We start from the raw sequence: 23856 nt of genomic DNA on the forward strand, positions 1-23856 counted from the left end.
GGCCGATTCCCAACTGTACTTCTCCGATTTCTTTTCTTTTTGACGCCGATTCTACTGGTGACGAAATCCGGCATCAACAGTATTACATGAGATGACCTATGAAACTGCTGTAGTGTAGCAATATACTTCCTCTTAACTAGAGAGTCAGTGAACTTCACAGTGGTCAAATAAAAGAATTTGAAGGCCTTCTTATAACGTTGGGCTTTTCCCTTATGGACGACGGCCCAAAGCGACACTACTAATTGGATGGAAGTACAGATGAGGCCCAAAAGCACCATTCTGCGTGAGCAACAGGCACAGCGCACGGCGCGACTGCCGACATGTGAACAACGCACGGCCGTAGTTCCAGCAGAAATGTGACTCTGCTAAAAGAAGGCAGAAATGTGACTTGAGTCTTAAAAAACAAGAAATGTGACTGTGAGATTTAGAAATGTACGATTTGTGCAAAGACTAGGATGCAATGCCACTCGATCCCCTGCACCTTTTCTTCGAAAGCAAAACATGCAATTATTTGACCTCAATCATAGAGAAATGAATAGGCCATTAGGACAAGGGGAGTAGTACGTACGAGGTAGCGTCGCAACTGGGATTGCTTCGTTTTGTAGGCCGTCATGCACATGACTTAGACTGTGTTAGCATAGATTCTTTTCTTACAGAAACAGGTTTCCAGCCCCCGGCTTAATCGGGTGACGCGTGCACTATTATCAGTATATTACCACGATATATAATAATGTACAGCTAAAGCAGCTGACGATCGAGCTGACCCTGAAAACCTGCGATGGATGAAGGAAGCTTCGCATAACTGGAAAGCAGTAGTCCAGGGGTACGTGTCCCGGTATAAAGTTCAGTACGTGCAAGCATGGACGCGTATACAAGCTAGGCATCATGTACACTTGGGAACGTCGCCAAAATCCCGTCTTGAACTATACGCAGTGCCCCGTGAAGTTAGCTGATATACGACCTTTCCATCGCCTATAAATTTGGAGCAATCTTGCATGAAACCATATCCCATCACATTCGGCACCACTGCGGCTAGCTCCACAGCCACAGTGCAGTGTGCTTTTCTGTAGTCCAGATGGCTAGGCTGGGGGCATTGCTTCCTTTGGCCCTCGCGGCCGTCGTCCTCCTGCTCGCCGTCGCCGTGGACGCCGCCACGCCTGCCGCCAGGCCACCCAAGGCCCAGGGGCCGAAAGACCCGCAGCCACCGCGGAACGAGAAGCCCAAGCCGAAGCCGATGAAGGTCAAGTGCAAGGACCGCAAGCTCTACCCTTACTGCTATGGTAAACCCATGGAGTGCCCCGCCGAGTGTTCCCAGTCGTGCTACGCCGACTGCAACTCCTGCAAATCCGTCTGCGGTAAGCACGCTAGCTCCATCTCCCTTGATCTTGATTGACGACGACGCATCTATTGATCTTGTCCATCTGTTCTGATATGCAGTGTGCAGCGTTCCGGGGGCCTGCGGCGACCCGCGGTTCATCGGCGGCGACGGCAACGCCTTCTACTTCCACGGCCGGAGGGACGCCGACTTCTGCGTCGTCTCCGACCGGGACCTCCACATCAACGCCCACTTCATCGGCAAGCGCGGCGCCGACGGCATGTCTCGGGACTTCACCTGGATCCAGGCCATCGCCGTGCTCTTCGACGGCCACCGCCTCTACGTCGGCGCCCGGAAGACCGCCGCCTGGGACGACGACGTCGACCGCATGGAGCTCGCCCTCGACGGCGTGCCCGTGAGCCTCCCGCAGGAGGTGGACGCGACATGGACGTCCAGCGCCGTGCCGATGCTGTCGATCACCCGCACCAAGGCGGCCAACGGCGTGCTCGTCGTGCTCGACGGCAAGTTCAAGATAAGGGCCAACGCCGTGCCCATCACCGAGGAGGAGTCGAGGGTGCACCGGTACGGCGTCACCACCGACGACTGCCTCGCGCACCTCGACCTGGCCTTCAAGTTCGACACGCTCACCGGCGACGTGCACGGCGTGGTCGGCCAGACCTACCGCTCCGACTACGTGAACGGGTTCGATGTCAAGGCATCCATGCCCACCATGGGAGGGGAGAGCAACTTCGCCACGTCCAGCCTCTTCGCGCCCGACTGCGCCGTGGCGCGTTATCACGCACCAGCTGGTCACCGTGGTGATGGCGTTGCAATGGCGTGAGAGCTAGCTGGCGCCATCACCTGTGCCAGTGTGGTGTGTGAGGAGTAACTGAAGGTGTACCTCTACTTATTATATACTGCAAGCCTAAGAGCGGGGTAAACTACGATGTTGTCGGAGTTGTACCAAGCATGCATGTTTGCTTGGTCGTGAAATTCACAGTAATAAACTTGCTATTGGTTGATGTGTTCAAGGAAAATTATAATATCAATTATATTGGTGACCTATATTTTAATGCATCCTTTTTAATTGAACTTTTCCGTTGGCTGACCTAGAGTCTTGAATATAGCGGTCGCCCAAGTTAAGGTTTGGATTTTACTTAGATCGATATATCTTTGAACAATCGTCGTTTTCATTGGTTAGTGAGATCCCAACTTCAAGTGCTAAATCAAAGTTGTCTATAAATTGTGTTGCATAGTTTCCTGCTCTTTCTTGTGTTCTTGGATTCGCATGCAGCGGGTGGTTCTTGTGTTCTTGGATTCGCATGCAGCGGGTGGCCTTCGTGGCGAGATCAAGCAGGCAATGCACGGTTGATAAATAGAGAAGAAGTGGTCCGCGATTATAAGATTCTGATCATATTGATTGGAATCCGGATCGTTTGTGTCAAGTCTCCACCAAATGAGGAGATAACCTCACCTCCGATCGGGCACCCTACTTCCCATCAGAATCAGCGTCCAGAAGCTCCTTCCTAGATTCATCCTGCGTATTCGAGAAGAATGTAACGAGGCATCACAAACAACCAATGCAACCAAATCATCCAGCGCAGTCAAGTAGTTAGCCGTTTATATATATCCACTTGGGGAAATTATTCTAGGTAGTCCCGCTGGTTGGTCCCCAAGAATACATCCATCTACTTGCAGTTTTCATTGCTCCTCCTCGATATTGTACTGCAGTGCAGGCCTTACCTGCAACAGGAATGGATTAGGAGGAAGAAGCTAGTAAATCGGAGGGTGGTCGCCGGTCACGGGCCAGCAGTGAGCACTGAGCAGCGATCAGGCGGTGACGAGTGGGTGAGATGGCGAGTGGGCTGCAACTTCTTGGCTGCTGCCCAAAGCCCACTCACCAACCTCAGTCCAGTCAGATGCTATAGACTATGTTGATAATACTCATGCCGAGGATGAAATAACCAAAGTGAAACGCAACAGAATTCATATTGCTAGGTGATAACACATTATACAGCTGCTGCCAACGCAATGTTCTATGTCGCTATATAAATTCAGCATTGCAATAATATACATGGCCAAAAGCAAAGCTAAGTTTATCACTAGAACCAACGGATACATTAGCGACATCACATTGTTGAAACAAGTGACCAAGCGACCGTAATATCTAATGTGCAGAAGCCAAGGCGGCGAAGAATGCCATGGCTTGCACCACCCTTCTTAGCGTTACAAGACTTGTTCTTGTCCACCACAATTTCCTCACCTCGCCCTGCCTTCACACAAACCTCCAACACAAACCTGGCCTGACTCGCAAGGATATAGTTGCCTCCACCGAATGAACAATAGAGCCAAGCTCAAACTCCAGCGAAGTCAAGTTGCGGTAAGGTACTGCTAGAAAGCTCAAGCTTTCATCCTCAGATTGAGTAGTGCCCTTAACTTTCAGGTCAACCTCAAATGTCACAGCGTCCACCAATACAACGACACGGGTAGGATCTGTCAGCTTCAAATGTGGATCCTATCTGCAGTGCAGCACCATTAAATAAATACTAAGGGTAAATGGAAGTGAATTTCAAGAGGTTACCAGCATAACAAACAATACAGAACATTACAAATCAGTATTGTAAACACGAAGTGCACAACAGAAAAGACGCCGTGAAATTATTAGTTTGGTGCATCATCGACAGACAAAAAAAAAAACACATTTTACCATTGGGAGGACTAGTATGATTGCTTCGTCAGGTAGTGAATAGGAAAGCAAGAAGCAACAATCAAGGCAGCGAACAACTGGTAATTAAGAAATAATTATACAGACCTCTTGGGTAAGGATTTGGCAGCTCTCTCTCGGGCAGTGAAAGATCTTATTGCGATTGTGATCAACTACATCACGTACAGCAACCTTGCCAAACACATGCATGGAGTGGCCACTGTAATCCTTCTCTTAACTTTGCGACTTTGAGTGAATAGATCTGCCGGGCCGCCCAATCAAAAAGAATAAATGGGCCAAGCTTGGACCGCTCGGATTTTTTCGGGTTGGCAAAATGACACCACGTCCGGCCCTATAAAGACCACGGGCCGAGCTTAGCCCAACGGGCTTGGGTCGAGCCGGGCCGCCCAATCAAAAAAATCGGGCTGAGCTTGAACCGCCCGGATTTTTTCAGGCCGGCAAAATGCACACCACGTCCGGCCCTATAAAGGCCACAGGCCGAGCTTAGCCCGGCGGGCTTGGGCTGAGCCATTGGGCCAGGTCGGGCCGAGCCACATTTGCTCAGGTCTAGTGCACAACAGTAAATAAACGTAGCTAATAAAAAGTGCTCAGGTCTTGCTGCTATTCAGTACTAATAGCTAACAACACAAAGCACTCTCGTATCTAGTTATCTGCTCCGTCCTCTGCTGGTGGCGCCCAAGACTATCAATCTAGTATTCTGGTTCGTTGGCACTCATAGCCTGCATGCGGATATTGTGCTATGTGCAATGATAAGAATTGAAGCTAACGCCATAATAGATTTTAAAAATCATTTCATTTGGTCAGTTCCACTAATATCTTCATGCAATTGTCATGCTATCCTGAATGTATTAATATCTCTATTTACACTTTGCTTTTGAAAAAAACAACTATATATGTACTAGATTGTCTTACCATATAACAGAGCACATAAGGGTGAGTATGCGTGTGTGTGTTAACTTCTTCCTCTACACAATTTTCGCAAAAATATGATAGAGAACTAGTGTTTATTTTAGAGATGATTGAGGTGAAAGTAAATTTGGTATCCATAAATATATATTAGCAGTGGAATATTAAATTTAATTAAGCATTTAATTTACATAAGTATGAAACTAAAAGTTTGTTGCAAAATTTGAAAATTAAAAATAATCAATATATAGTTATACCTTATGTGCATAATGCAGACTTCATATTATTTAATAAGTATCAAAATGTGACACTGGCAGAAAAATACTTCTATCCAATGCAAGGGCTCCTTTTCTCTCCATCTGCCAAAACCCTCACAAGCCCACTCTCCAATGGTATGCTCATTAGCGTCCGTCCGTCCGTCCGTCCGTAGTAGCAATCTACTTGTATGTACACCTGTATGTACTCTCTGATGCTCAATGTAAGTTTGGGCTTTCCAATTGCTAAGCATGCTACACCTGTATGAACTTGTGATGCTGCATCACGTGCCATCGATTCCATTTAACATCCATGATGCCGCTGCTGAGCTAGCCATTTCAAGGGATGCACGTCTGGGTCGTGCTCAAGCCATGGCACCTGTATTGCTCGGAGAGCAGCGTATTCCAGTGACAGTACTTGCTAACCCTTTTACCACGGATGCCACTAGGTCACCTCGCATTAGCTACCATGGCGTTCTGATGCATGACGTGGACAATGTTACATGCAAGGTGATGCTCTTCTTCCGGGACACTGACTGGTACTTTGTCAGCTTTCAGCGTTGCGTGGTGGTTGTGTTGCCTAATGACAGTCTACAAGAAAACTGGGGGGTGGAGATTCTTCTTCAACGATCTCGTCAAGGACAAGGAGGTTCCAGCATTCTTGTATACCGTGAAGATGGGCATTGGATTGTCTCACTCCAACAAAAGGTAAGGACGCAGTTTCATTCATCCATACATATTTATTTGTTTTGGTCCCCATGCTTGCTTTTTGATGTTTTGGTATATTATTTGCTGAATTAGTAATATGCACTGTGCAAAGACTTTCCAGGCCCGAGGCTATGGCTTACCTCTTCAACACGCTGGCCGGATTTGAAGATCAAGTATACATTCACAACAACGGGACAATCGGAGAGGTGAGAGGATTGACTCCAGCCTTGGAAGATGACTTGAAGATAGCCGTCAGCAGGATCATCATTGTGTTCTATGAGGCCATGAGATTGAGATCCATCTACCTCCTCACCCACGCCAGCCTTGGCGGCCATGAGTACGCAACCCTCTTACCGTTCGCCTGTGGAACCTCCTGCGCTCATGGGGGAAGTTGTCAGATTACGTGCTGAGGATGAGGAGGCAGGGTAGCATGGACCTCAACAATGAGATGGATCCACTCAATGCCGACTTGTCATCCCACGGGTTCCCAACAATGACCCTCAGTGACTTGATTGGGCCAAATGGGGAAGATCGAGGTAGTACAAATCATCAACCTAAAGAACCTGAGCAATCGTTTAGCCAAGCGAGGAGCGAGGACCAACTTCCCCGAACCTAACTTTGTCGTGCCAGCCACTCCAGAAGTAGTAGGATTAGGAGGAGGAAGAGGGAGAGGTAGGGGGAGAGGAGGATGAATGAATGTGATCTTATCACCATTTATTTGTGTTAGTTTAACTTTTGAGCAGAGAACATCGACTACTTCTGCTTAATGCTTATTAACCTCTCCTAGTTGAACTTAAGAAGATTCATTCAAACTAGATTGCATCTAAGTCATATTTTTGGATAAAGCTTTCATATTTCGCTAGCATCTTGCCCCTTCTGTGGTTGTCTATGATTCTGCTCTGCATGATCTCTTGATGAATAGCTTGATGGGCCGCCGCCCTCTATTGAGCGCTAGGCTACACCTAACCCTAAGAATGGCGTATCCTAGTAGCCTACCTATATGCGGCATGGAAACTAGAAAGAAAATAATTGAAGAACTTGGTGATGAGCCCTATGCAATTTTAGCTGATGAGTCCAGTGATATATCACATAAAGAACAACTAGCTCTTTCCTTGCGTTATGTTGATAAACTTGGAAGGCCTTGTGAACACTTTATTGGAGTTGTTCATATAGATGATACTACCTCTTTGTCACTTAAGGAAGCTATTGAGGGTTTACTTGTTAGTCATGGATTGACTATGACTCAAATTAGAAGTCAAGGTTATGATGGGACTAGCCATATGAAAGGAGATATTAAAGGGCTAAAAACATTGATCATGCAAGAATCACCTTTTGCGTATTATATTCATTGCTTTGCACATCAACTCCAACTAGTTCTTGTTGCTGTTGCCAAGAGAAATACTGACTGTAAGAGTTTTTTTGATTAAGTATCTATCTTATTGAATATTATTGGAGTTTCTTGCAAGCATCATGGTATGCTTTGAAATGCTAGGCTTGAGAATATCAAGAAAGCACTGGAGTGTGGTGAGCTTGAATCAGAGTGATTAAATCAAGAGATGAGTTTGCCTAGGCCTGGTGAAACTTGATGGGGTTCTCATTACAAAACTATATGCGACATCATTACTATGTATTCCTCAATCCATGATATGCTCATTGATCTTGGTGATGATATTTAACATAAGGATGATTGGACAAAGATACATTTTGTGTTGGAGCATTTGAAACCTTTGAGTTCGTTTTCTTTGTGCACTTAACATATGTTATTCTTGGATACACAAATGAGTTATCCGAGTGTTTGTAGAGAAGGGATCAAGATATTCTTAATGCGATCCCCTTGTTAATGTGGCAAAGAACAAAATGCAACAGTTGAGGTCTGATGGTTGGGACCACTTCCTTGAGAGGGTTATTTCTTTTTGCATTAAACATGATGTTGAAGTTCCTGCTATGGATGGTGATTATGTGCCGTATGGAAAATCAGCAAGGTATGCCCATGCCTGAAACCAAACAAATGATGACCATTTTAGAAGAGAAGTATATATTGGTGTCATTTATCAAATTAGTCAAGAGCTTGATAATTGGTTTGATAAGATCATTATGGAGCTACTTTCTTGTATGTCAACCTTCAGTCCTTCCAATTCATTTGCTTCGTTTGATGCACAGAAGGTACGTAGATTGGCTGAATTTTATTCTAAGGACTTCTCCAACAATGATTTGCTAAAACTTGAATTGCAACTTGATAATTATATTGATGACATGTGACGAGATGATAGCCTCAAGGGTCTAGACAACATCGTTGATCTTTCAGTTAAGCTTGTTCAAATACGGAGGCACAAAGTGTATGATATGGTTTACTTGCTTCTCAAATTGATATTGCTTTTACCAGTGGCAACAACGAGTGTTGAAAGGTTATTTTCTACAATGGTTAAAGTGAAAATAAAGTCAAGGAATAAGCTAGGTGATAGTGTTTTGGACGATTGTCTAGTCACATTCATTGAGCGGGATATTTTGTTCCAAGTGAATGAAGAAGATATAATCAAGATATTCACGTCATTCAAAAAATAGCGGGTAAACAAAGCAGACAAGTAATATTGTAAGTTTCTTTTATGCTATATTTTGAACAATTTATATTATGATTTGTTATTGTTTCTAGCTTAATCTTTGAATTTACCGAATTGTAAATGGTTTTACTGAATTGCATAAGATTTTTTTCGACGTACCCTGTGGTAAAAATCCTAGGTGTGCCACTACCGGTCATCCATGAATAGCATGTCTTCGAGAATGACTAGGTACCTCTGATTGCTTATTTTTTTTGATCAAATATGATGAGTCCACTTTCTGTCGCCTCTATCAGCCTCAAGACATCCATATTGCTTCCTTGTGGTCTGTAGTTTGTGTGGAATTGAATCAGCAAGCTCTGGATGATCGAACTTGTTGAGATTGAAAGATGCATCAGCTTCACCCAAGCACGGCATCTGAAATATTGACAAATTTCAGGGTCAAAGTAGGCCTTCTTGATTACGAATGCTGTCCCAAGATCGCTTCCTGTTCCCCACACCGAGATCACTTCACTTGAAGGGGACCATCCTCTTTGTTGATCAGCTTGATGAGATCCACTTGGCTGCTCTCACAAGCTGGGTCTCTTGCATGAAGGCTGCCCAGTGCTGTTGCGTTAGCCACTGCCTGTGGATGCATCTGCTCTGACGACTCAAAGCTCGAGTCACCGATATGGCTGTAGCGTAGGTTCCTGTGTTCCATAGCCTTGAGCAGGTCTACGGTGGCAACTACATCATCCAGGGCCACCAGCGGCACTGCTGCCAGCATGACCCGTTGTCCAGTTGGGCGACAGAATCGATGCAATCCTCGACATCTAAGGCCATGTTGCGGACCTGCTTCACCAATGTCCTCATCATATCGATCATTTGTAGCACGCTCCGTGGTGACGATGAGGAAGGAGTGCATGATCTCAAACTCATCTGAGATAACAATCAGGCCCTGGTTCACGCTCTTCTGCAACTGTTTCTCCTCCTCAATGGCCGATTTGGCCATGTTAAGTGTACCCTCTACTGCCGTCTTGGCCAAGCCAAGCACAAAGTCCGCCATTGCTTCACTCTCTAATCTCTATGTTTGTCCTGCTCCAGTGGTTACGGTGTGTGTGTGGGGAACTTGAAAGGGTAAGCTGGCAGGGAACACTATATAACTAATGCTAGAACTACTTCATGTTCAAGGTGTGCAAAGAATCAACAAAGTAAGCTGCACGAAATTTCACAGGAACAGACAGACAAGAGTGGATGGTGAAGATAAGAAAAAAAATATTCCTTGTCGATGTTCGGAGAATAGAATATATGGATGCTGCAAAGAATATTTTACTTTCCGATTTGTGAAAAAGACTAAATAAACTCATCTACAAAAATTTCAAACAAACAGCGAGACGCACTAGCAACAAAGAACCGGCATCCCGCGAAAATATTCTCATGTAGGTCAAATCCAACCCACATCCCTTTTGAACCAAACACGGGACGATGTAGGTCGAACCCGTTCCGATTCACATCGACCCGGTAACCAAATTCACACTAAAAGCACGTAAGGTAACTTTATTGGCCCAGCACACAAGCTTCCTTCTTTCCATAAGGTACTCTCTTCCTCCAACAAGACTCCAGACTCTTTTCCTCAACAAGAGTCCTGCAGTTTCACTGGTACACATCAGTGGCTGCCTTAATCATACAATTGTTTGTGTAGCTTACAATAATTAATAAGGTATCATAAAAACTGGAGTTGTTCAATTCTTGCCCCTTCAGATCTCAAGATTAACAAAAAGTAAGACGGTGGGATTCAGTTTTTAGTGCTACAGGAATTGGTACCGGCAGCAATCAGATTAAAACATCCATATTTATGTTCAAATACAATGTGGAAAAGAAAAAAAAAACAAATCCAAACAACAGATCTCCACCGAGCCATATATAGGCATTGCTCTGAAGCCACTAGGCACTAGCAATGAAGACTGCAACGGTTGGCGCCCTGCAATGCATGCCCTTGCCATAAGATACTGATGATCAAGGGCCGGCTTATAGCGCTTATATTAGAACAGAGAGAGTATACATGAATCTTCAGCATCTAACTCGTAGGTACATAAAAGTATAGAGCTCAAATTAACACAATGGGATTAATGAGCCCAAAGTCCAAGATAAGGTAGTAGTACTAAAAGGCCCATTTAAACCGGTTGGCCCAAAATCTGGTAGCTACAGTACAATTATGGATATGACTTGAGTTAGTATGGCCCAACGCGTTGCTAATAAAATAACCAGACCAGTGGAAGATCCAGCCTTAGAGAGAGCCTAGGGGGCTCTTCTCCCTTTTTCTTCCTTGGCTTCCTCTTTCTCTCCCTTTCCTTCATTCTCTTCCGTGTCTTCTTTCTTTCTCCATAAAGATGGTGTGTGTGGGTACCAACTAGGATCAGGTCAGGTATATTGTTTAATATTGGCGAGCCATGTCCGTTATCGCAATATCAGTGGAAGTATCAGGTTTATGTTCGTCAGAATGTTGGTGCAGTGGGTGACCCAGCTGTTGTATCTTGCTGGACCTTCTACCTGGACTGAAATGAGAAGGGGGTGAGCGGTATCTTCTGAGTCTTTGCGGTCATAAAGTCCACACGGGGACGACAACAACATTTCTGGACAGCGTAACTGTGTGACAACTCGAAGCTATTCGTCTATGTTTTGCACTGCAACAAATCATCATTGCATCCCACTGTCATTACCAAGCCATGTCTTGATGATCCCACTGTTCTATTATTGATGGACAGACAATTGAAAACAGATCATACAAAGTATAGTGAGCGGTCCCTTATCTAGATATCTGATAGTATCTCGATTTCACAAAATTAACGCTCCACGGCTCACTAAATAAGGGAGAAAGTAAATAAAATCTCTCCAACTTTGATCTAAACAATGTGATGCAAACGAGCTTTGTGCACAAAGAAGATCACACAGCACATGTTCCAGCAACAACTTGTACCTGTGTTCCTGGAACAAGCACATCAATCGGATTGCTTTGTTTATCCGAGCTACCTGTTAAAGAGGTTGCTACTCTCTAGTAACTGTCAGGTTCAGAGAAAGACCTAAAGATTGAAGTCAATCTCTTTGCCAACTAACACGATTTTTTTGGAATCCCAACTTTGCCACCTACTGTAGCTCGTCTGGCACATGGGTACATTTCAGTTGTGTTCTTATGTTGCTATCTATATAGCCTATATGGTAAACAAACAACTATCTAATCACTTTTAAGGTACAAAAAGACATGTTATTCTTCCCATGAGGCTATGATGATCAGCAGCTTAGGGCAAATACAAATCTCACACTAGCAAGAACAAGGTGCAATAGAGTGGGTTCTGGATGATTCGCAGATGTTAGACAACTCTGATGGGCCATGTTCTTGCATTTGATGTTCTTGGATGGTTGTAAAGTTGGATGGAGAGAACGAAACAAATCTCACCGTCGAGCATGCTTCAACTTTACAACCATTCAAACTCTGAAAAGATGGCTCCATTGATTGCCTCAAAGAGTTGTGAACAAGTAGCCAACATGCCAAACCACAGATCCTCCAACTTCATCACTAAAGGAGGAGCTAGTATCTCATATTTTTTTTCCTCAAATAACTGGACACAAATGGTGAGAAGGTTCAGCAACTAACCAATATAATGCTATAGAAATTACACGTCATAGGCATGTGTGTCGTTTTCATTGGGCACCTTCTATAACAACCGGTTGTTTGTTTGTGGATTTTGGTCTACGATGTGGCCCCAAATCTCCTCCAGTTTGTAGCCATTCTGGCAATGTGATGGTGATTTCATTGTGCACGTTGCAAAATAAGCTGTCGAGTTGGCACCAACTAGGATCTGGTATGCTTTTTTTTTTTTTTTGCCATGCTGCATCAGTTGCGTTCCCTGAATTGCATCAACGACTAATTGTGTTGGAACTTGGAAGCATCTACACAATCAATAATTGAGGTATCACTGTATCAGGTTTGCATAGATGACTCTTGTCAATGACACAGAACTAAACTACAAACAAAATTATATCGGCTACTGTAAAAGAGTTGAAATATAGAAATTTTAGAATGATTGGAAAAAATGAGAGCCGTCCATCCCGAGAAAATCTAATACTCCCTCCGTTCCAAAATGTAGGTCGTTTTGATATTTTTAGGTTCATAGATTTTGCTACGAATCTAGATATAGTATATATCTAAGTGCATAGCGACATCTACAAACCTACAAAAGCTAAAATGACCTACAATTTGAAACGGAGGGAGTAGTAGAAACAAAGGAAGTACATTGAAGTACCTAAAGAAAAGTACCAAACTGGTGGGATCAAGTACAAAAAATACTCCTTAAATTTAATTTTTAATTTTTTTCCTGATGAGACGGTGGAAACAAAGGAAGTTGAAATACCAACAAGTACCAATGGGTACTTTTAAACTATTGTAAAAGAGTTGAAATATGGAAGTTGGGAAAGGGTAGGGAGGATTCAAAGAAAAAAGGACAGCTGCAAATGGCGCTGGAGATAAACTGGGAAACAGGACATGGAGACTTCTATGGAGATAGCATAATGTATGCATTATCTTAAGAATCGGGTGTCATTTTTTTTTTGAAACGAGCTGGCAGGGCATAATGTATGCATTATCTTAGGAATCGGGTGTCATTTTTTTTTGAAACGAGCTGGCAGGAGAGCTGCCACTTTATTAATAAAGAAGAATGCCCGAAGGACGAAACAAACTAGAAAACTTTACATGCTGCACACTGCAAGCTTAGCTCGCGGGCTGAAGAAATAAAAGGAACAGACGCCCCTATATACACTCAACTACGCCTTGCGACGTCAAGAAACCGCTCCAGGTGTGTAGCACCTGCCGCCACCCATGTGGTTGCCTCGTCCCTTATCCGGGCCACTAAGCGGGGGATGGATTGTTCCTGATGATGGAAAACCCACGCATTGCGCTCTTTCCAAACCTCCCACAGAACTAAGATGATGAGAGATCTCAAGCCTTTTTTGTCAACGACCTGCGCGCCTGCTAATGCAGTCCACCAGTCATGCAGGGCGTCATGTGGAGTCCAGCATTCCGGGTCTATGGCCGGGCACCTCGTCCACGCCCTTAGTTGAGTCCAAACATTCCTTGTGTAATTGCATTCGGTGAACATATGCAGCCCCGTCTCTTGAGTTTCTTCACAGAGAGCACAATTTGGATTGCTTGGCCGTCCCCGACGTTGCAACCGGTCTGCTGTCCATATTCTGTCCTGAATCGCCAGCCAGCTGAAGAACTTACACTTTGGGGGCGCCCACGGTTTCCATATGATGGCCTCGAAGTTGGTGTTTGTGGACCCGAAGAACTGCGCTCGGTATGCTGATTTTGTGGTGTAGTGACCGTCGGCCATCAGTTTCCATCGAATGGTGTCCGGGACCCCTAGTCGAAGTTGCAGACGGCTCGCCGCATTCCAGAGATTCTGCAGCTCAATGAAGTGTGTGACTGAGAAGCTCTGGTGCTAGAGGTCAATATCTGTGACCCAAGCATTGTCTGTGATGGCTTCGCGCAACGATCTGTTCTTCCTTTTTGAAATGCTGAAGAGGTTGGGCGCCATGTCCCGGGGCCTTTGGCCATCGATCCATCCACTGTCCCAAAATGAAATTTTGTTGCCATCACCAATTGTTATAGTGGTGGCTGCCGCGAAGAGCTTGCGGTCAGCTTGCGTGCAGGGGACGTCACAATCATCCCATAAAACGCTCTCATTCATCCATTGTTGCCATAACCAGCGCAGGCGTAACGCTCTGGAGAATTTGCCCAGGTGTAGAATCCCTAGACCACCCCCTTTCTTGTGTCTGGCAGACCGCGTCCAATTCACCTTACATTTCCCACCAGTGACATTCTCATTGCCGGCCCAAATAAACTGCTTTCTTTTGGCATCAATTGTCTTCATGATTTGCTTTGGAGCCTTTAAAGCTGTGAGTAGATATACCGGTTGGGCTGTCAGTACCGATTTGACAAGTGTCAAACGCCCAGCTGCAGTCATGTTTCGTGCATTCCAGCTGTTAAGTTTCCCTATTGCCTTGTTGACTAGAGGCTGGAAGTCTACCGTTTTTAAACGTGATGTAGATAGCGGTAGGTCAAGGTATTTGGTTGGGAAAGTTCCGAGCTTGGCAGGCATGTTCTGCAGTATTTCCGTTAGCGCTATCCCTTGTCATTTTTGCAGCACGTTTTAGTTCCTCTTTGCTGATCCAACGGGATGGATCACTAATTGTATTCTTGTTCATAGTATATGACTATTCTTCGACTTGACAGTGTGAAAGAGAATATAGTGCACTTGAGATCACCTAAAAATTCAGCACCATCTGATTAGCAACAAGCATCACATTTACTGACTACTGAGAAAAGGAGACAAATGCAGGAACCCATCGTTTTCACCTCATTATCTCTGCAACAGCAAGCCCTGTTCTGCAATACCGTCTATGCACTATGCAGTTCACTTGTCAGTGGTCTGAAGACAAATCTGTATGGGCATACACAAAGAGACAATCGACACCAGACCCTGCAGGTTCGCAGTTGCTTCTAGTGTGCAAGCTGAAACTGTAGTGTGGACCCTACGTTGGATCTGGCAATGAAATTAGCAGGGGCCGCGAGCAGAAATAACACAGGGACCATTTTTTTCCCTGTCCATGTACAGTTTCCTTGGTTATACGATCAATCTGGTGAGCCAATTGTGGCTACTGCACTGATTTTTCGTCAGGATTTCATTGTGGTCTGAAACTCTGAATCTGCTGCTCCAAGACATATGAATGAAAATCTCTGCAGCTGAAGGTAACTAATGTAGGCTTAATCCTAGATGATTTGAAATAATGTAGGATGAAAACAGAGGTCCAGAAAGAAAAAAAAGAACTGAATCACGGGATGGAATATGCAAGCCGCAAGGTCCGTATGCAAAATTCTGAAGATGAAAGGCCAGTGGACTCATCAAACAGTGGTGATAACATTATGGATTTCGCAGTTAGCTTTCTGTTGCAGCATCAGAAAAGGAACAAAGCACACATTAAATGGATCACTGGCCGGTGGAACTTCTGAATGGAACTTTCGATTCAACTTGCTATTTCACTCCCTCTACTTTTGTCTATGTACACTTCATCTCCTTTTTCCTGAAAAAACTCTACCTAATCTCTATCTTTTTTCTTTTTCTGAAACCACGAATCTCTATTTTCTAACTCTCCTAATCCTCACTGGGAGCCCGCCACTGATGGACGCGGTGAGCCCCGACACGAACTTTGGCGCGCAGGCGCCGCTGCCACTCTCCCCGACGACCTCGACGTCGAACCCTCTCACCACCGCCACGGCGACCGCCTTCATCTCGGTGATGGCAAGCTCCTTGCCGAGGCACACACGGAGGCCCGCCTGGAACACCGGGTACTTGTACAGGCTCTCCGGCACGAAGGACCCTCCAGCGCCGGTGAGCCACCGGTCTGGCCGGAACACGCCGTGGTCGGCCCCCCAGATACGCGGCATGCGGCCCATGGAGTAGGGGTGGTACATCACGCGCGCGCCGCCGGACACGTAGGTGCCGTCGGGGAGCACGTCGGCGGCGGCGCAGAACTTGGAGTCGAACTGCACCGGCGGGAACAGGCGCATGTTCTCGTACAGCACGGCGTGGGTGTAGTGCAGGCTCTTGAGGTGCTCGTAGGTCACCGGCGTCGAGTCGTCGCCACCGGCCTCGGCGCGCATGGCGGCGGCCACAGCGGGGTTCTTGGATAGGAGCATGAAGAGCGTGGTGAGCGCGGAGGACACCGTGTCGCGCCCGGCGAGGAGGAAGCTGACCACGATGTCACGGAGGTACTTGTCGTCCACGGCGTGCGCGTCGCCGGCCGAGGCCATGAACCGGGACAGGAGATCATGGCTGTTGGCGAAGCCCAGCTTCCGGCGCTCCCGGATCATCGCCGCCGCGAGCTCGTTGACGAGCTTGATGGCCTTCTTGAGCTCCCTCTCGGACCCGACGTTGAGCATGCGCTTCACCTTCCACAGCAGCGGCGACGCCGCCGCGCCGCGCATGGCGCAGAGCCGCGTCGCGGCGTCGAACGCGTTGGCGAGCTTGGACACGGGCATTTCCCGCTCGAGGCAGCCCGGGTCGAGGCCGAAGGAGATCTTGCAGATGGTGTCGAAGGCGAAGCGCCGGAACACGTCCTGCAGGTCGACGACGGCGCCGCTGTCGGCGGCGTCGGTGAGGACTGGCATGAGGCGGGCCTCCACCTCCTGGGCGATGATCTTGTAGGCGTAGGAGCGGACGGCGACGCTGCCGAGCTCGAGGCTGGCCATCTTGCGCTGGTGGCGCCAGGCGTGGCCGTCGACGTTGAAGATGCCGCCGCCGAGGAGGTCGCCAAGGAGCGCGGCGAAGGTCTTGCCCTTGGGGAAGTTGTCGAAGTTGGTCTTGAGCATGTACTCGACGTTGGCCGGGTTGGCGGTGACGGTGCAGCCGAGGACGTGGACGTGGATGGTGCCGGTGGCCGACTCCCGGAGCTGGTGGGCGTACCAGTCGCCGAGGTTGGTGAAGTCTCTCGCCCACGACCCGGTGAGGTAGGCTCGGCAGACATGGCAGCTGCACCATGGCCACCGGCGCACGAGCAGGAGCACCATGGCCAGCGCCACCAAGCAGAGGGAGAAGGCTGAGAAGGCCATGCCCGCGCACTGCGCTGCCCATGGCAAGTCCATGGCTCTTGTTTCTAGCTAGAATTAGCTAGCGGAACAGGCCTGGATCAGCAGATCGGGGGGAGCGAGAGAGAAAGGAGAGGAAAATGTGAGTTTGTGCGGCGGAAGACCCAGGAGGCTTTGTCTATATATAACGTGGGTGGACCGGGAATTCAGCACATGCCGCACGTGCGCTTTGGCTTTAAGAAACGTTTGTCTAAACCTTTTCCCTTTTCCGCGTAGTACACACAGCTCATGTCCCCGTCATTGCGCAACAGCTGATGACAGTTGGGTCCACATCGCCAAGGAGAGGGCAGGAGGGGGGAAGGAGAGGAGCTTGCCACCCAAGAGCGCAGTATCTTAGAGCCTTTTGACAACTCCAAAGTGATTTTAGGGAGAGCCAAACAGTACTTTTGTATGAGTGATCTGATTCTCTAAAATAAATCAAGATGCTAGGAACTTGGAAAAAAAAACTAGCTTTTCCTTATTCACTTCTCGTCCAGAATAATTTCCAATATAAAGGTTATCCTCAAGAACCATTTTCAACCAAAAACTTAATTCTCATAAAGAAACACTTTTAAAAGAGCTCTACTGAAGAGATCCTTAGCACAAGGTTGTCTTTGGAACTAAATCTTGAAAAAATGTTGTATCAAATGCTTAGGTGTTTGAAAATTCATACTTTGGGCTTGTGGGGATTGTAACCTTATTCAGTTGGATTTTTCTTGAAATGGAAATGTTAGTGAAGGAGAAGAAAATCAGAATGGCGTAGCGAGTCAGTTGCACTAATTACTACCTCTATCCCACATAATATAGCTACTTCTAGCCATTCAAATATTGCTATATTTTGGGATGGAGGGAGTACCTAGCAACTGTCCGTGAATTGCATGCTCTTATTTTTTTTTTTCTCTCTTGATTCAACTACCACAATCTTCTCTCATGTTGCTTCCACTACAAGTGAAAAGTACATGAAAAATATTTATTTTAGTGAAAATAATTTTGTTTTACAATTAAGGAGGGAAACGCTAAAAACAAAGTAAATGTGGACGAGAAACAAATACACAGGTGCAGTATCTAGATCAAAGAGGGTTACGTACTAAGCTAGAGGCTAGCAAGATAAGGTTACCTGTCAAACCGGGCCGGTAAATGGTCCAGTCAATTCATCATCGGGTTAAACATGCATCAACAAGCTATTTGACCGTGAATAAAGCTAGAAAGCAACAAACAAACTCGTGGGATGATTGGATTGCCATGTAAATATTGACCTTTTTAAACTTTTCATAGAAAAAATAGGACTGGAGGGCCTACGCCACTTTAGTCCCTATATATCTTGTTCATATTCTTTTGAGAATCCATTGTTCCAAAGTGAGACACAAAATACACCATGTCGAAAATTATACCTAGAAAATAAAGCCTAAGATTAGAATCAATGTCATTAGCATTGAGATATATACTAGGCAGGGCCCTGTTTGTTCGAAGCTGGAAATTAAAAGGATAAAAGTGGGCAAAACATTGATAAATTGGGAGATGGTTTGCTGGCTCGAGCTCGTAAATTTTTAGGCTTAGTATAAAAACAAATAAATAGTATAACTAATAAGATGCATTTAAGTTTCCCGCAACTGAATAGCATTACCAGGCATTAGTCTAGTCTTATTAGCGAGCATTGTATCATGGTGCATATAATTTCTTTTTGTGGCATGTCACAGTTAGAAAGAGAGAAGAAAAGTTGTACTTGGTGGTGATACTGATACACTTTGCCCTTGATATCCAAGACTAGAAAACCATACTCGCATTCTGTATTTCTGTGTCTACTCTAAAATAGAACAATGGCCTAGCTAGGAAATAATACAATGCAATCCTAGCAGAATATGTTAGCCTTTAATCATAACAACATGATCATATAATGCATCGGTAATAGCCTTGGCGAGGAACAAATACACACTGCAATGTTAGTTGAAAGTACCTAACGCGACTGCTACTAGCTAGGTAGTTAGTACTTGATCGGATTGGTATGGTGTACGTACTGCTAGTTGAGATGATTAATTGTTATCTCCGAGAATCATATGTATCACACGCATGCTGCAGCTTGCACTTAATTTAGAGCTGCAAGTTGGTTTAGGTAGTAATTAAGCAAGTCGGCAGGCATGCTTGGTCGTGCTGGCGCCAAAAAACTATCCGTACCCCTGATCCCCGACAGCTGGCGTCCATGGTTCTTGGACTTGTTTTTTCCCGCGCGTGCTGCGCAAGTGCGCAGCTGGGGTCTTCTTCGAACCACGTACTACACTTCTACTTGATTCGTTTATTTCTCGAACCACGTACTGCGTGAAGTGGCCAGCTTCCAAACATACTCCCTCCGTCCATTTATCGGCGTCGTTTTACTCTCTTGCGCGATGACCAAGGGAGGGTTGAAGGAGGACCGATTATCATTTAATCGCGGCTTTGTACTAAATGCACCGTGGGCTGTTGGGTTTCCAAGTAACCTCTCCGCTAACACCGCTCAAAACGGCGTTACCACGCGTCCGCGGCCAGCACGCGCGCTTGCCATCCGCGGCCCTTCCGTTTTCCGTTTTGCCGCGTGAAAATTGCCGAGATCATCTCCTTAGGGCATGTACAACGTACGAACAGGTGTTCGTCTCTAAGCGTCTCGAATCTATCATACAGATAGGTATAAAGACAGGTCATACAACCCACAGACAAAGGATCCGTCTCTATACTGTTTAATACTTTGCATGTAGCTAGGTACATATGGAGAAGATTTGGGAGAGAGAGCACCTTCTCCTGCGCGCAAATCACACCTGCGCGCGCGAGCGCCCGGGATCCGCGCAACGACGAGTCGAGGAGGCGGTACAACGCTGCTGGAGCCATCTCTTTCGCGAGGCGACGCCGGCTCCGTCTCTACGCTCTCACGGGGTGTTTTCTGTAAAAACTACGCTGAAGGGACGGGGTGAAGGGACCCGTTGTACATGCCCTTATTTGCCGCTGTCATCCTTGAGTCCGCCCAGATGAAAAAATTGCCGAGATCACCTCCAAAATTAGCCGCGCTCGCTTCAAAATTTCGAAGCTAAATTCTGTTGCCGCCTATGCTCTGCGATGGTCTATATAAGTCTCCATGGAAGTCAACCCTTGAGCATGCAGTTCCAGCAAACTCTTTCCTCTCTCTTTCTCTCTAATTCATGTTGTACTAGTTCATCAACAATGCCTGGACTAGGGATCGACTTAAATGAAGCACCACCTGAATCAGCAGTAAACCATCCAATAGATTGGGATGACGTAGTCGATTGGGATAGCCCTGCCCATGAACTCGATTATGCCATGGTTTGGGATGATGGAAATCAAGGTGCAGATTTAATAATGATCCTTGATTTGTCATTTGTTTCTTCTGTTCGTCATCTCATCTTTTTGTGTGTTTCATGTCATAGGTGATGAAGATGGAGGATTACCAGCGCCACCCACAGGAGTGCAAGCACCTGGTACAGTAGATGGAGATGGTCAAGGAGCAGATGGAGATCAAGATGCTGCTGCAGTAGATAGCGTGCAAGCAGAGGGTCTTTCAAATGGTGATTTTCAGTTTCTTGTATTAATCAGTAATTTGTTGGTTGGATCGGGTTCAGTTTTCTAAGTCAGGTTCAAGATCAGTTTAGTCTAGTTTTTTAGTTTTATTTGTTGTCGGATAGAGCGTCAAGTGTTTTTTTTCCATGCTGAATGATCAGTCTTTGTCTTTTAAACTAATGTACAATGTCGTGTACATCGATGAAAAGTAGTTCTATAGGACTCGTAGGAACAAAAATATTACCTTACAAATGATGAAGAAAGACCACAATGAACAGTTAAAAGCAAAAATTTTATTGAGGAGGTGATGTTCCTAGCTATGGTTACGAGGTCTAAATTTGATGACAATGGTCAATGCATTTTTGATGGTAAACTAGGTATTTTTCCCTTTGTGAAAGTAGAGCCAGCAAAGAGATGGAGCCCAAACAGGGACGCAGGTACTAAAAATTGCAATTTTTTTTGCATATCCTGCATGAATCATAAGTCTTATTAACAATGTTTACATCTGTAGATACCCTTGTAACAAAAGCCATGACGTCGGTAACAAAAGAAGTTAGCCGAGAGTTCACAATTCTACCCGCAATCAAAGCAAAGTGGTCTGCAGAAGAGAAAGGATTGCCCATATACATACAACAAGACAATGCTAAGACTCACATTGATGTGAATGGCCCTACATTTGTTCAGGCTGCTCAAGCAGATGGTTGGGGCATTAGGCTCACATGCCAACCTCCCAATTCTCCTGACCTTAGTGTATTGGATCTCGATTTTTTTGCAGCAATTCAGGCACTGTTTGAAAAGGGAACACCAAACAACATTAACAACATTATGGCAAAGGTTGATAAGGCGTATTAGGACTATCCTGTGCAAAGGGCCAATCGTATTTTTCTAACCCAGCAGGTTGCATGATGGAGATCATGAAGCACAATGGAGGCTAGCACTACAACATCCCTCACATGAAGAAGAAAACTCTAGAGTTGCAAGGACATCTTCCAACTACTCTGAGTTGCCCTTTGCAACTTCACAATCAAGCCATGGAGTTCGTCTCTAGTTAGAATTAGAAGTCATGTATGATGTTTTTTTGTTGCTTTGGTTCGAGTAATGGAAACTGCAAGCAATATTATCCCTTATTTTTCAAATGCAATTCATCTTGAACATGAATATTTTCATCCATTAGCTAACAGAACTTACAGTACTGCTAAACTCAACACAAAAATTGCTCCAACTAATACTAGGACTAGTACAAGGAAGGAAAAATAATCTTGAACATGGACATCTTAGTTTCTTCAAGCTTCTCAGCGTCCAGACCTCTATCTGGAGTCTTTGGCAATCCATTAGAAACATTACAGTACCCACGACCAATCCAAAGGTAGGTTGTTGCAGCATCATTGACGTCCTCCTCATGGCGTCCATACAAGAGAGGCAATAATAAAGGAAACATCAAACTAGAGGCTTCATGATTCACCTTGTCAGATTGAAACTTGTTAACATCAGTTGAAGCCAGCTTCACTAGGGCATACACGGTGTCAGGTTCGTCGATTTCGGCAATGTCCATCTAGGAGTCCGGCACCTCAGTCTCACCTACAAAAGTATCCATCACGAACTACACCTCGCTGTCGCCCATGGGGTCTTCATCTTCGTTGGTAGAATCTGGTGCCGAGTTGGCACCACGCACGTAATGGATCTCATCATCGTCGTCCTGGTGATCCATCGCATGCAGCAGCGTGGCAGCATGGCGGCGTGGAGCTACTCAGCATCGCGGCGGCATGGATCGACTCGGCGGCGCGGAGGCGTGGTGGGCTGGACACTTTCACGAAGGCTAACGGGAGGGAACGGAGGCGGTATTTGAAGCAATGAGAGGATGGCGCCGCATCAATTGCCGTGTTTCATACGAGGTCCGTAGCTTAAACGATGCCGACTCTTGGAAAACTTTTTTTTTCCTCAGATGATAAATGGACGGAGGGAGTATATTGAATTGTAGTGGATATTCGAGAAGTTAGATTTTAGGATTCTCAAAATCCCAGAAGCTCAGCTTGAGTAGAAGTCTATTTAATTTGGATCGGATCATATTCTGAGAATCCAGAAGCTAGAAACTGCTGACTAGCTTCCAAACAAATTAAATTGAATTCCTGTGGAGATTCTAGGAGCTAGATTTTAGGATTCTCAAAATCACAGAAACTAGAGTGGGACAGCTTCCAGTAGCTACCTCACTCTAAGCTTCTGGGATTTTGCGCTCCTTGATCCATTTGTGTCCTCCTTGACCTGATCCCACTCGAAACTGTCCAGTCTATCTAGCTGTGCAATCACGTTGGATTGTGCCCGCAGCTGCTCTGATCTTGCGATGATCTCGCGCGTGCAGGCTTCGGATCGGTTGGCCGTGTGATCCGATTCTCTGACACCTTATATATACGTGCACCATCCATGACGATGACGCAGGACGCAAGCGACCACAATCGGCACTGGTGGGCTCGGGCCGGCCACGTCGCCGGTCGATGCAGCTGTGCTCCCGGCGGCCGCTTCCGTCAAATCGGTCGATCCGATCATCTTGTCGTCAATTGTATTCTCCCATGGGAATCACGTGAAGAAAGGTGAAATGTACGGTAACTTACTAACAAAGGTAATATGACTTGCGAGCATTGCGGTGATATAAGGTTCCGTTTGGTTGTTGAGAAGCTCCAAAATTCATGTCACATCGAATGTCTAGATACTACTAGAAGTATTAAATATAGACTAATTATAAAACTAATTGCACAGATGGAGGCTAATTTGCGAGATGAATCTATTAAGCTTAATTAGTCCATGATTTGACAAGGTGGTTGTGGGGGGGGTAAATATTAACGGCCTCCTTAAAACTCCTCAAACAGCGGTCATAAGGGTCCGGGCCCACCTGTAGCGACAGTGATCTCCGCCGACCCAACGTGGACAAGGAGAATTCCACTCCGCCTCGTCCGACCCCTGGTCCCGGGGTCGGACACGCCCGACCCCTCGCCGCAAGGCTCCGCCTCGCCCGACCTACGGTCCTAGGGTCGGACACGCTCGACCCGCCGCAAGGCTCCGCCTCGCCCGACCCTGGGCGCAGGGGGTCGGACTCCTCCAGGCCCACAAGACAAGGATCCGCCTCGGGCGCAGATCAGCGGACGAGGGCGCAGATCTCGTGGGCTCCCACCAACCTTGCCATTAATGCGAGGCGGCTCTGG

At 46.1% G+C, this 23856-nt stretch overlaps 2 protein-coding genes across 2 annotated transcripts; one reads left to right on the plus strand and one right to left on the minus strand.

Moving 5' to 3' along the window:
- The first annotated feature begins 1020 nt into the window (after nucleotides 1-1020).
- On the plus strand, nucleotides 1021-2382 carry LOC101786413. The gene is made up of 2 exons (XM_012848440.2): nucleotides 1021-1355; nucleotides 1438-2382. Exons 1-2 carry the CDS (start codon nucleotides 1076-1078, stop codon nucleotides 2154-2156), a joined length of 999 nt encoding a protein of 332 aa, XP_012703894.1. The 5' UTR covers nucleotides 1021-1075; the 3' UTR covers nucleotides 2157-2382.
- Nucleotides 2383-15397: 13015 nt separating this feature from the next.
- On the minus strand, nucleotides 15398-17230 carry LOC101786807 (cytochrome P450 94C1). The gene has a single exon (XM_004978634.3). The coding sequence runs from the start codon at nucleotides 17138-17140 to the stop codon at nucleotides 15635-15637; it is 1506 nt and encodes a 501-aa protein (XP_004978691.1). The 5' UTR covers nucleotides 17141-17230; the 3' UTR covers nucleotides 15398-15634.
- Between the last annotated feature and the right edge of the window lie 6626 nt (nucleotides 17231-23856).

The sequence above is a fragment of the Setaria italica genome, chromosome VIII (genome assembly GCF_000263155.2).
Source record: "Setaria italica strain Yugu1 chromosome VIII, Setaria_italica_v2.0, whole genome shotgun sequence".
In the NCBI taxonomy this organism is placed as follows: domain Eukaryota; kingdom Viridiplantae; phylum Streptophyta; class Magnoliopsida; order Poales; family Poaceae; genus Setaria; species Setaria italica.

Bases quoted from the DNA above. Each gene is read 5' to 3' on its own strand.
- LOC101786413 (XM_012848440.2), top strand. From the start codon at position 1,076: ATGGCTAGGCTGGGGGCATTGCTTCCTTTGGCCCTCGCGGCCGTCGTC. The intron at 1,356-1,437 runs GTAAGCACGCTA...TCTGATATGCAG, and splicing joins CTCCTGCAAATCCGTCTGCG to TGTGCAGCGTTCCGGGGGCC.
- LOC101786807 (XM_004978634.3), bottom strand. From the start codon at position 17,140: ATGGACTTGCCATGGGCAGCGCAGTGCGCGGGCATGGCCTTCTCAGCC.